The sequence below is a fragment of the Mobula birostris genome, chromosome 11, assembly GCF_030028105.1.
Source record: "Mobula birostris isolate sMobBir1 chromosome 11, sMobBir1.hap1, whole genome shotgun sequence".
In the NCBI taxonomy this organism is placed as follows: Eukaryota; Metazoa; Chordata; class Chondrichthyes; order Myliobatiformes; family Myliobatidae; genus Mobula; species Mobula birostris.
In genome coordinates this window covers 59366433-59378695 of record NC_092380.1, presented here as the reverse complement: position 1 = coordinate 59378695, position 12263 = coordinate 59366433, and the positions used below count along the sequence as shown (strand labels likewise).

The 12263-nt window shown below is 41.3% G+C and overlaps 1 protein-coding gene across 1 annotated transcript in view; it reads left to right on the top strand.

Moving 5' to 3' along the window:
- Positions 1–663: 663 nt before the first annotated feature.
- The window catches only part of LOC140204675 (von Willebrand factor C and EGF domain-containing protein-like), a gene marked incomplete at its 3' end in the record, with an annotated part of 363358 nt that continues 351758 nt past the window's right edge, over positions 664–12263 (top strand). The window contains exon 1 of the mRNA XM_072271366.1: positions 664–707. Within this exon, the coding sequence (XP_072127467.1) occupies positions 700–707 (8 nt within the window). The remainder of the gene's footprint in view (positions 708–12263) is intronic.

Genomic DNA, 12263 nt, shown 5'->3' with positions numbered 1-12263 from the left:
CATAGATACTGCCTGACCTATTGAGCTGCTCCAGCACATTGTGTGTATTACCATAATCATAATTTCACCTTGCAGTGGGTAGTAAAGGGTTTATCTTCACCACTCTGTCACACATATGGGAACAATATGGGGAAACAGGATTTCTCCCTGTGCAAGAATTGGGATGCCCATACCCAGTTGTGGGATCAGGGATCTTCATTCCATTTTCCCTTGCCTGGGACCAAGCATTTTATACCTCCATCACCACTCTACTCCGGGTGACTTCGAGTGTGGATACCGGGATCGCCACCTCCCCTGTACTCCTTGCTCTACGCTAAATGTGGATTCGGTGATTTCCCTTTCATCCCACCTTGCCCACAAGCCCCGGTCCCTCTCTCCTCACCGCCGGGACTTCCTCCGTCTCCTACATTGGAGGCTGGGTCTGGGACTGTGTTCCCCTCCCAGTTCCACTTACCCCTCTTCGCGTCTAGATCATTGCTCTGCTCTCGAGTGTGCGGGGAGAAGCGGGGCGCTGCCGCTTAGCGGTGTTACTCTTTAGTCGGAGCCGGAGCTACACCGAGCGTTTGGACGCTCGCTTCCTCGCACCGCTTGGCTATGAGTGGGCTGAAAACGCTGTGTGTGCTTCTATGCGTGCTGAGGGCAGATGGCAGGGGCTATCCGGGAAGGAAGCGAGGAGTCTCGAAACACTACGGCACCGCTATGCATAGGTAAGGGAGCCAGTCCTCCCCGCTCACTTTCATTCATATTGAATAATTGTAAGATTCTGGGACCGCAACCAGCGCCTTCCAACGTTTGGCCATTTTACCGAGGGTTCATTTAACTCACCAGTAATTTCAGTGAATTACATTGAAGCCAATGGAAGAAACCAAGTGGATCTCTCATGTTTTTAAACCTGCTGACATCGACCAGGTTCCTCTGGCCATTTTTGTTCTGCATTTACATTTGGTGCTGAAAATGATATGGTATTAATTGATGGAGAATATTTTAAAATACAAAGGTAGTATATGTAACTACCTTTGTAACTATAAATAGCATCAGAATATAGCTTCGTTTAACCAGTGCCGCGAGGTTGCACAGATTGAAGTGTTAGGCTCTTCTCCGCCTGTCCAAATGAAGGAAGGATTTCTTCAGTGAAAACGAAAAATATTTTTTGAGTCCATGTTTACTTAAGTAGGTGCGTGTTAGTTATTAAGTTACCTTTCCCACTCTGTAATCTCCCTTCGCCGTACGATCACTTTATTATCCTTCAGCATTCCCCAGGAGTCACAGTATGGCTACAGAACCGAAGGAGGCCATTCGGCCCGCCAAGTACATGCTGGCTTTACGGAAGAGCAATCCGGCTAGTCGCATTTCGCTACTTTCTCCCCATAGCCCCCCTACCCCCCTCCCCCGGTTATCTAGCCCCTTTGTGAGCCCTTTAATTGAATCTTCATTTTTCACGATCTCTGGTAGTGCATTTCAGATCCTATCCACCCCATGGGGGGGGGCGGTTTCTAATAGGCTTCATTCTTTATTCCTTAGTTCTGAACCCCTCTTCTAATGGCAATGGTTCGGCTTTATCGTCTCTTTAATCTTCATGAATTTAAAAACCTCTTTCAGAAGTGAGACGCAATCTCATTATGAGACCAAGTACCATTCCTCTTGATGTCGAAGCTTCATTTGGGGAAGAAAAAAGGACCTGCATGGAGTATCTAAAGTGTTTTTCGTGATTCAGGTGGCTTCCGCCGGACAGACTGCAGATGTAGTCTTCGGTTCCTGCTTCCGATTGGCTGTGATCGGAACATGTCGAGTGCTGCCAGTGGAGCTAAAGTGGCCTGACTAAGTTAAAGCTAATATTTGTTAGATAAGTATTTCTGCAAACTTCCACATTGTTTGTTGATGCATCCATAGTTGATGCTGGCAAGGAGGTTACTGAGTATGAAGGGAATCCTGAAATGGCAAGTTTCTAGGGTAGGTTACACATCAAACTGCACTGCATCCTGTGACACTGTTGTCGGCTGAGGTTATAATAAAGGCAAATATGGTATTGCTGCCGATCTGGCTGCTGTGACCTTCCCGGATGCATGATCTTCATCACATCTCCCTTGGAAAGCTAATGCTTCATGAAATACAACTTTCCAGCTACTCACTATGCAATGTTAACTACTTGCTCAATTCCATATACTTCCCAAGTCATTGAGGAAGGTCCAGCAAATGGCAAATAAAATGTTGGGATTGCACAGGATTACAAGCAGTGACCTTAGTTCAATTAGCTGCTGTAGAATCTGCCTTGTGTAAATAGGACAATTGTCCAACTTGGGAGAATTGGCCTCATTGCATAAATGCTTCATGAATGTACTGCAGACTTATTTATTTAGAAATACTCAGTAACAGGCCTTTTTAGCCAAGGACCCCATGCTTGCCAATTATGCACATGTGACCAAATAACCTTATTAACCCATACGTCTTTAGAATGGTGGGAGGAAACCAGAGCACCTGGAGGAAACCCACATGGTCACAGGGAAAGTGTGCAAACTCCTTACAGACAGCAGTGGGAATTGAACCCATCTTGCTGGCACTGGAAGAGCATTTCACTAACGACTACACCACAGTGCCACTTCTTTACTGCACAGCTTCTGGGAGCTAACTTTATTGTGAGCCAACCATGTCACACCAATGGTTCAGTGCAGTTTTACCTTTGTCAGCGATAGATTAAATATATTCCCATGAAGGAAAATGTGGGGTAGTTAAAGTGGGAACTCCCTGTACAATAAAAGGAGAGTGCATAAAATAGAACAGAATAGAATAGACAGGATATGACAGATATCAAAGTTCAATGTAAATTTTATTATCAAAGTACATATATGTCACCATATACAACCCTGAGATTCATTTTCTCTTGGGCATACTAAACAAATCTATAGAATAGTAACTATAACAGGATCAATGAAAGATCAACCAGAGAGCAGAAGAAAACAAGTTGTGCAAATGCCAATATAAATGAGTATCAATAAATGACAAGAACATAAGATAAAGAATCCTTAAAGTGAGATCATTGGTTGTGGAAATAGTTCAATGATGAGGCAAGTGAGCATAGTTATCCCCTTTTATTCAAGGGTCTTATGGTTGAGGAGTAGCAACTGTTCTTAAATCTGGTGGTACGAGTCCTAAGACACTTCTGCCTGATGACAGCAACAAGAAGAGAGCATGTCCTGAGAGGTGGGGCTCCCTAATGGTGGATGCTGATTTCTTGTGACAGCATTTCATGTAGATGTGCTCAATGGTTGGGAGGGCTTTCCCCAGGATGGACTGGGCTGTGTCCACTACTTTTTGTAGGATTTTTCATTCAAGGACATTGGTGCTTCCATACTAGGCTGTAATGCAGCCAGTCAATATACTCTCCACTATGCAACTATGGAAGTTTGTCAAAGTTTTAGATGTCATGCCAAATCAGTAGTAGAAGTATTTTTGTTGATGGAGCTGTGGATAGCAGTTCCATCAGGTACAGCACTGTTCTATGAATATTACTTTCAAAGTAAATATTAATGACTTGATCTTTAATGTACAAGGGACAACTTCCAACTTACAGATACTGGAGATGTAATGATCTCTGCAGAGGAAGTTAATGGTCTTCAAGGAGGTGTAGGTAGGGTAGTGGAATGGGTGCATTGATGCCAGGTGAATCTTAATATTGAAAAATACAAGATTTTACATTTTGATTGGGAGTTTCAGCAGAGCCAATATAAACCAAATAGTGTGATCCTAAAAGGGACACAAGAGCAGAGAGCTAGGAGTGTTTGCACGTAATTCATTGTAGTTGGCAGGATAGACTGAGAACATTGTTAAAAAAGCAAATACGATACTGAGCTTCACAAATCAAGACATAAGAATACATGAACGAGGAATGCAAGGTTAGGATCAACTTTTATAAACGCAGCCTCAGAAAAAAAAACAATGTGTTTCTTCTGTGCAAGATATTTACTAAAATGATCCTGGAAATGGGGGCAAGGAATTCTGAATATGACAAACTGGGGTTGATTTCCTTAGAGCAGAAGGAATTGCATGGGGGACCTGATATAGGTATTCAGAATCATGAAGGGTTTGAAAAAAGTTGGTTGAGAGAAACTATTTTCTATGGTGGAGGGGACAAGAACAAAGAGACATAGAAAAAATATAATGGGCAAAAGAACCAAAACTGTAGAAAAGTTTCTTGTTAAGATGCAAGTGTTTAAGATCTGGAAGGCTCTGCCAGCAGTATCAGCAGAGGAAAACTTAATTATAGCCTTCAAAAGGAAGCTGCATACGTTTGAGAAAAGAGAGAATATGCAGTGCTCTGATGAGAAAACAGGAGGGGGACTCACTGGATGATTCTCTCCTCCTGTGTTGAAACCACTCAGTTATTGGATTCAGTAAAAATGATAGCTGAAACACCCTTTGCCCTTTTGGCATGCTTGACCTGTAATGAATTTTTTTTCAGAGCAAGTTATCTTTAGAATAGAGTCTACTTTGCAAACATGTTGATATCTTGACACTGTCCCTTTAGGGTAGGGCTGACCCTTGATACATATTTGAATTTCACTTCATGGCTATTTTTTGTTGTTCCAGCGGACTTGAGTACTTTCTTTTATAAATGGGTTCTTTCAGTTCTGTTGTAGCCCAGTGATCTAATGTGACCTTGGGCCCCTTTGTCTTCCCACCTGCCCCATCAATCAAATCAGTAATGACTCAGAGCCACACCACATGCTTGTTGCTTTTCCACAGAAGGTGAGGCTGATGCTTCACTGATGTCTTGGCCAGTATGTACTGTTATGTCTCTTAGTCTCCTGACAAATAATCTGTCCACATTCAAGCAATGCTGGCTTTGATTTTAAATTCACTAAATCAGTAAGTACTTTTTTTTAGACTAAACTGCTTAAGAGGTGCATGATCCAATTAGCTCCCATTTATGGATTTCCTCAGGAAGTTAGCACAGCAATATTGCAAACAAGAATTTAAGTTATTCAGAGAGAAGAAGAAAATTTATAACACATTAATGAAACCTTTAAGTAGTTTTAAGCTAACTGTGGATAATATGGGCATAAAAATCAATACAACTTTTTAGACTTGAGCTGTCTGAAGTATATGAATTGTTTCTGAAGTACAGAGAATGAGCCATATCCGTACCTTTTTTCAATAATTGATCAGTCAAAATAACTACAGGGGTTTGCTTGCAGTCAAGACATGCCTTCAACAGCATGTCCAATTGAAATTTAGTACATAGGTCTTGACCATTGTGTCATGGGGTTTGAAAGCAGGAAGTGGTGATTTACAGTCAGGACTGATCCTGTGCTTGTTATTTTTATTCAAGAGCAGTGCATAATGGTAAGCAACCCCGAACTTTCCTTTCTTCTTCCGAGCAGAGCAATATTACATTTATATGCTGTAATTGACCTCAGTACCCTTGGGGAAATGAGAATAAAATGAAGTCAGAAATCTTGTCATTGGTGGGAATTGAAGTTGCAAAATCTTGAGGTTGTAAGATTGTGCTTATCTCAGCTAGGTACCATCTAACCATTAGTTATTGAGATTTACTCCTGATGGTGTATACATAGAACGACAACTTTGAAAAATTGAACACTTTCTAAATAGGAGGTAGGAGGTAAAACTGATTTTTAAAAAAATGAATTCAGACATTGTTGATTTTTCTCCTAAGTCTTCGAACTAAAAAGAAATTATTCCACCTGATCTACAAAGGGAATAAAATCTGCCAATGTTTGCCATGGACACCTGAGTATATAATGTAGTTACTAATGATTTTCATGTTGGCAGTTATGTTGAACTCATTCCCATAGAAACTGTTGAAATGATGACTCACTGTTACAGACTGTAGATTTCTTTTCTTGGAGGTTGGGATATGGATTGGTATGTGCAAACTGTAGTCCGTCTGCATTAGAGATATTGCGAACACAGCCAGTGTGAACTTGGAACCTGAACCAAATCTGAGTACCTTTAGTATTTCTCATGACCAGACCTGACCCAACCTAACCATTTCTGTAAGTACAGAAACCTTAACCACATGATTCACATGTGATATTATGCCAAGCATCCCAGCCTGAATAAAGTACTGAGCTGAACCAACACCTGTTTTGTTCAAAGGTTTCATCTGACCCCACTCTAACTTGTGAAGGCCACCTCTCGCCTGCATTTGATCTGAAAACTGAGCTCTACTGTGCCTGATAAGATGACAAGGACAATTTACATGAGGAGCAGTATCTCAGTGACTATAAACCAACTTTCTTTTTAATTTCTAAATACTCTACATGCTACTTATCGGATCACTGTAGAAAAGCAATGATTTTAAGTCCCTTAGACAAATTCTGACAGTACCTTTATGAAAAAAATGAGACTGATGTATTTAAATATGCTATGAATTGTTTTATAATTAATTATTTATGCAACTTTGGTTCAAGAAGAAAGTTGTTATTCTTATTAGACAGTACTGAACTAGACTGAGTCTTCAAACATCACTGTGGTCCTGTGTTGTTCTTGTTCCACACCAGGTCAGGGCAGTAATGGGAGAAGCAACACACACAAAATGCTGGAGGAACTCAGCAGGCCAGGCAGCATCCATGGAGAAAGTACAGTCGACGTTTCAGACCTAGACCTGTCAGCGAAGGTTCACGGCCTAAAACATTCACGGTACTTATCTCCATGGATACTGCCTGGCTTGCTTGAGTTCCTCCAGCATTTTGTGTCTGTTGCTTGGATTTACAGCATCTGAAATTTTTTTCTGGTCAGCAATGGGAGAGTTGAGATGGTGGCCATGATATCACAATAGCAGCAATGGAGTATTGATTGGGGTTGGGATGGATGTGGATGTAAGGGTGTGGAAAAGTAAAGGAAATTGGAAAATAAAGCGTGAGTAGTAAGGAGCTACAATAATAGATAATGGAAAGGGATAATAGTGAGGTTGGTGGTAGAGGAAGAAGGGATCAATTGAGTAAACATATAAATTGTAAGGGTTAAAATAAAGATGTTATTCAAACTTGGTAAAAAACATCCTCATCTTTGTAAGGAGACACAGGCAATCCCTGCATTCATTTCAAGACGTCTAGAATACAAGAGCAAGGATGTGATGCTGAGGCTTTATAAGATACTGGTGAGTCCTCTCTTTGAGTATTGTGAACAGTATTGGGCACCTCATCTTAGAAAAGATGTGCTGGCATTGGAGAGGGTCCGGAGGAAGTTCACAAGGATGATTTCAGGAATGAAAGGGTTATCATACGAGGAATGTTTGATGGCTCTGGATCTGTGCTCACTGGAATTCAGAAAGATGAAGGGGATCTCATTGAAACCTTTTGAATGTTGAAAGGCCTAGACAGGGTAGATGTGGAAAGGATGTTTCCCAAGGTGGGAGAGTCTAGGACAAGAGGGCACAGCCTCGAGATAGAGGGGCACCCTTTCAAAACAGAGATGCAGTGAAATTTCTTCAGTTAAAGGGTGATGAATTTGTGGAATTTGTTGCCACATGTAGCTGTGGAGGCCAGGTTGTTGAGTGTATTTAAGCCAGAGATTGACAGGTTCTTGAGTGAACACGGTATCAAAGGTTACGCGGAGCAGGCCGGGAACTGGGGTTGAGGAGGAGATAGAAAAAAAGGATCAGTCGTGATTGAATGGCAGAGCAGACTCGATGGGCCAGATGGTCTAATTCTGCTCCTATGTCTTCTGGTCTTATTACAGCTGTTTGTTTAATGGAAATTCACCCTTGCAGAGTTCATACAACGCCACCAGAATTTTGAGATACCGTATAAAACTGGCACTTGTGGAAATTATGTGGATGAGATAATGTGAAAGCAATTTGAAAGAAACAACAAATTTTGTTGATTTTTAATTTTAGGCATTCAGTACTGTGGGGCATTTCACCGATGCAGTGCGTAATGGAAACTGCAGTATCCATTGCTCAACTCCTTAAAATAATCCCTCAGTTTTTACTTCCTCCTCTTCCGAACCCTTCCTGCACCACCTTTTTCATTACTACGATATCACCACTTCCTAAATGTTTTTCAAATTCACAAGCTTCAGAGAAAGTACCTTGCACATGAAAAGAGTGTCAACGCTACTTACTGAGATGTCTGTTGGCATATCCATGGATTGGAGAAGACATGGCAGAGGAGGTACTTGGCTGTGATTGCCAGCCCAGTCACCAGGTAACATCATACCCAAACCTATTGCCCCATGATATTGAGTGACTAGAAATAGACAATAGACAATAGGTGCAGGAGTAGGCCATTCAGTCCTTTGAGCCAGCACCGCCATTCACTGTGATCATGGCTGATCATCCACAATCAGTACTCCATTCCTGCCTTCTGCCCATATTCCTTGACTCCACTATCATTACGAGCTCTATCTAACTTTTTCTTGAAAGCATCCAGAGAATTGGCCTCCACTGCCTTCTGAGGCAGAGCATTCCACAGATCCACTACTCTCAGGGTGAAAAAGTTTTTCCTCAACTCCACTCTAAATGGCCTACCCCTTATTCTTAAACTGTGGCCTCTGGTTCTGGACTCACCCATCAGCGGGAACATACTTCCTGCCTCCAGCGTGTCCAATCCCTTAATAATCTTATATGTTTCAATCAGATCCCCTCTCATCCTTCTAAATTCCAGTGTATACAACCCCAGTCGCTCCAATCTTTCGACATATGACAGTCCCGTCATCCCAGGAATTAACCTTGTGAACCTACACTGCACTCCCTCAATAGCAAGAATGTCCTTCCTCAAATTTGGAGACCAAAACTGCACACAATACTCCAGGTGTGGTCTCACCAGGGCCCTGTACAACTGCAGATGGACCTCTTTGCTCCTATACTCAACTCTCCTAGTTATGAAGGCCAACATGCCATTAGATTTCTTCACTGCCTGCTGTATCTGCATGCTTACTTTCAGTGACTGATGAACAAGGATACCTAGATCCCATTGTACTTCCACTTTTCCTAACGACACCATTCAGATAGTAATCTGCCTTCCTGTTCTTGCCACCAAAATGGATAACCTCACATTTATCCACATTAAACTGCATCTGCTCTCTCACCCAACCTGTCCCAAGTCATCCTGCATTATCGCAACATCCTCCACACATTTCACACTGCCACCCAGCTCTGTGTCATCTGCAAATTTGCTAATGCTACTTTTAATCCCTTTGTCTAAATCATTAATGTATATGTAAATAAAATTGATAAAATTTGTTATTTCTTTCATGCAAACTTCATCCATTTCCTGAGCCTGATGTTAAATAATAGCTGTGGTTCACTTTGTCATCTCCAATAAAATTGCTTAATTTCAGAAAAAAGCAATGTATGCATATATCTCCACTTATAACATGGGATTCAACAGGGAAAGGGGGTTTGTGCTACAGAAAATCACAATATGGATGTTATTTTAGAAATACTGGTCCACTTGCATTGTCTGAAGTCCTACAAACAGGTGATGCTATTTCTGTATCTAAATGGGAACCAGCCATTTGGTGGTTCCTATTTAAATGCAGAAATAGTAGACCAGATGGTTCAGTGTTGGTCATAAGAAAGGAATCTCAACAAAAGTGCATTCAAAGAGGAGTCAGAATAGATTTCAGATACATCATTTTTAACAAAATGTTTTGAATTTTTTGCAGAGGCAACCATGAAAGTGGTGATAGAAATGAAAGTAATTAATATTCAGAGACTTTCAAGAAGTAATTGATTAATTTCTACAAAGTAGACTTGACTGATGTTAAGCACATGAAGTCAGGAGACAGCAATCAAATAGACAATTTAAAAATTAGAAACCTGGCAGAAGGCTGAAGTGACGGTCCACAGGGATTTTTTGGAATTACTAATACTTACATGAAGTATTTGTACTCAAAAATTGCAAGAACTGTAGCATTTGTAAAATCAGAGGTGATTGATAGGAACAATTCTATGACAAACTATCAGAAGATAATAACAAATATAAAATAGCTATGTAAATGGCATGGATTTCAGAGTAGTTAAGGTTGAATTAGTGATTTCTTTTCCAAGGAAGAATTAGGTGCCACCTACTTGTTAGAGACTGGTTTCAACTGACTATGAGTGTATTAGTCATTTAGAGATGTAAATTCACACAAAAAAAATCACAAGTAGCAAATTCATAAAAAGTACAAATAAAACTTCAAATGGATTTGGTAAGCCATAATTTGGTGCTGATCTCTATATTGCACAATCAATTAGCAGTAATGGAGAAAGGTACACTCAGTGACAACTTTATTAGGTGTACCACAGAGTGGATGTTCATGGTCTCCTGCTGCTGCAGTCCATCCACTTCAACATTCGACATGTGCGTTCAGAGATGCTCTTCTGCACACTAATGTTTTGAGTTACTGTCGCCTTCTTGTCAGCTTGAACAAGTCTGGCCATTCTCCTCTGATCTTATTCATTAACAAGCCATTTTCACCCATGGAACTGCCCTTCACTGGATTTTGTTTTGTTTTTCTCACCGCCTCTGTAAACTCCCAGGAGATCAGCAGTTTCTGAGATACTCAAACTCCCCAACAAGGCACCAAGTCTCTTAGATCACATTTCTTCCCCATTCTGATGTTTGGTCTGAACAATAACTGAACCTCTTGACCATGTCTGCATGCTTTTGTGCATTGAGTTGCTGCCATATGATTAGCTGATGAGATACTTGTGTGATTGTGCAGGTGTGGAGATGTAGCTAATAAAGTGACAATAGAGTGTACATTATCCTGTTGCTTCAGGAAAGATGACAGGCTGAGGAAAATCTCCAGAAACGTCATGACCTGTTAGAAGTCTAAAAATTGATAAAGAAGGTAGATGGAAAAGTATGATGTTTTCACCTGTGTGAGATTGTTCATCTAATAAAGAATATGAAGTGGGTATAGAATATAGAACATAGAAATTTACAGCACATTACAGGCCCTTCAGCCCACAATGTTGTGCTGACCATGCAACCTACTCCAGAGACTGCCTAGAATTTCCCTAGCAAATGGCCCTCTATTTTTCTATGCTCCATGTACCTATCTAAAAGGCTTTTAAAAGACCCTATTGTACCCACTTCCACCACCGCCACTGGCAGTGTATTTCATGCACCCACCACTCTCTGTGTGAAAAACTTACCTCTGACATCCACTTGGTACCTATTTACAAGCATCTTAAAACTACACCCCCTCATGTTAGCCATTTCAACCCTGGGAAAAAGCCTCTGGCTATCTATGCAATCAATGCTCCTCATAATCTTATACACCTCTATCAGGTCACCTCTCATCCTCCATCGCTTCAAGGAGAATAAGCCAAGTTCATTCAACCTATTGTCATAAGTTACGCCCTCCAATCCAGGCAACATCCTTGTAAATCTCCTCTGCACTCTCTCTATAGTGTTCGCATCCTTCCTGTAGTGAGGTGAGCAGAACTGAACACAGTACTCCAAGAGGGGTCTTATACAGCTGTAAAATTACCTCATGGCCCTTGAACTCAATCCCACAGCTGATGAATGCCAACGCACCATACACCTTCTTAGCAACACCATTAACCTGTACAGCATCTTTGACAGCCCTATCGACAAAACCCCAAGATCTATCAGATCCTTCATGCTGTCAAGAGTCTTACCATTAATATTATATTCTGTCTTCAAATTTAACCTACCAAAATGAACCACTTCATACTTATCTGGGTTGAAGTCCATCTGCCACTTCTCAGCCCAGTTCTACATCCTATCGATGTCCCGCTGTAACCTCTAACAGCCCTCCAGACTATCCACAACACTTCCAACCTTTGTGTCATCAGCAAACTTACTAACGCACTCTTCTACTTCTTCATCCAGGTCATTTATAAAAATCACAAAGAGCAGGGGTCCCAGAACAGATCCTTGAGGCACATCACTGTTTACCAGCCTCCATGCAGAATATGACCCGTCTACAACCACCCTTTGCCTTCTGTAGGCAAGCCAATTCCGGATCCATTAAGCAAGCTCTCCTTGGATCCCATGCCTCATTACTTTCTGAATGAGCCTTGCATGAGGAAACTTATCAAATGCCTTACTGAAACCCATATACACTACATCCCCTGCTCTACCTTCATCAGTTTGTTTTGTTACATCCTCAAAAAATTCAGTCAGCCTCATAAGGCATGACCTGCCCTTGACAAAGCCATGCTGACTATCCCTGATCAGGTTATGTCTCTCCAAATGTACATAAATCCTGCCTCTCAGAATCTTCTTCAACAACTTGCCTACCACTGAAGTCAGACTCACTGGTCTATAATTTCCTGGGGTATC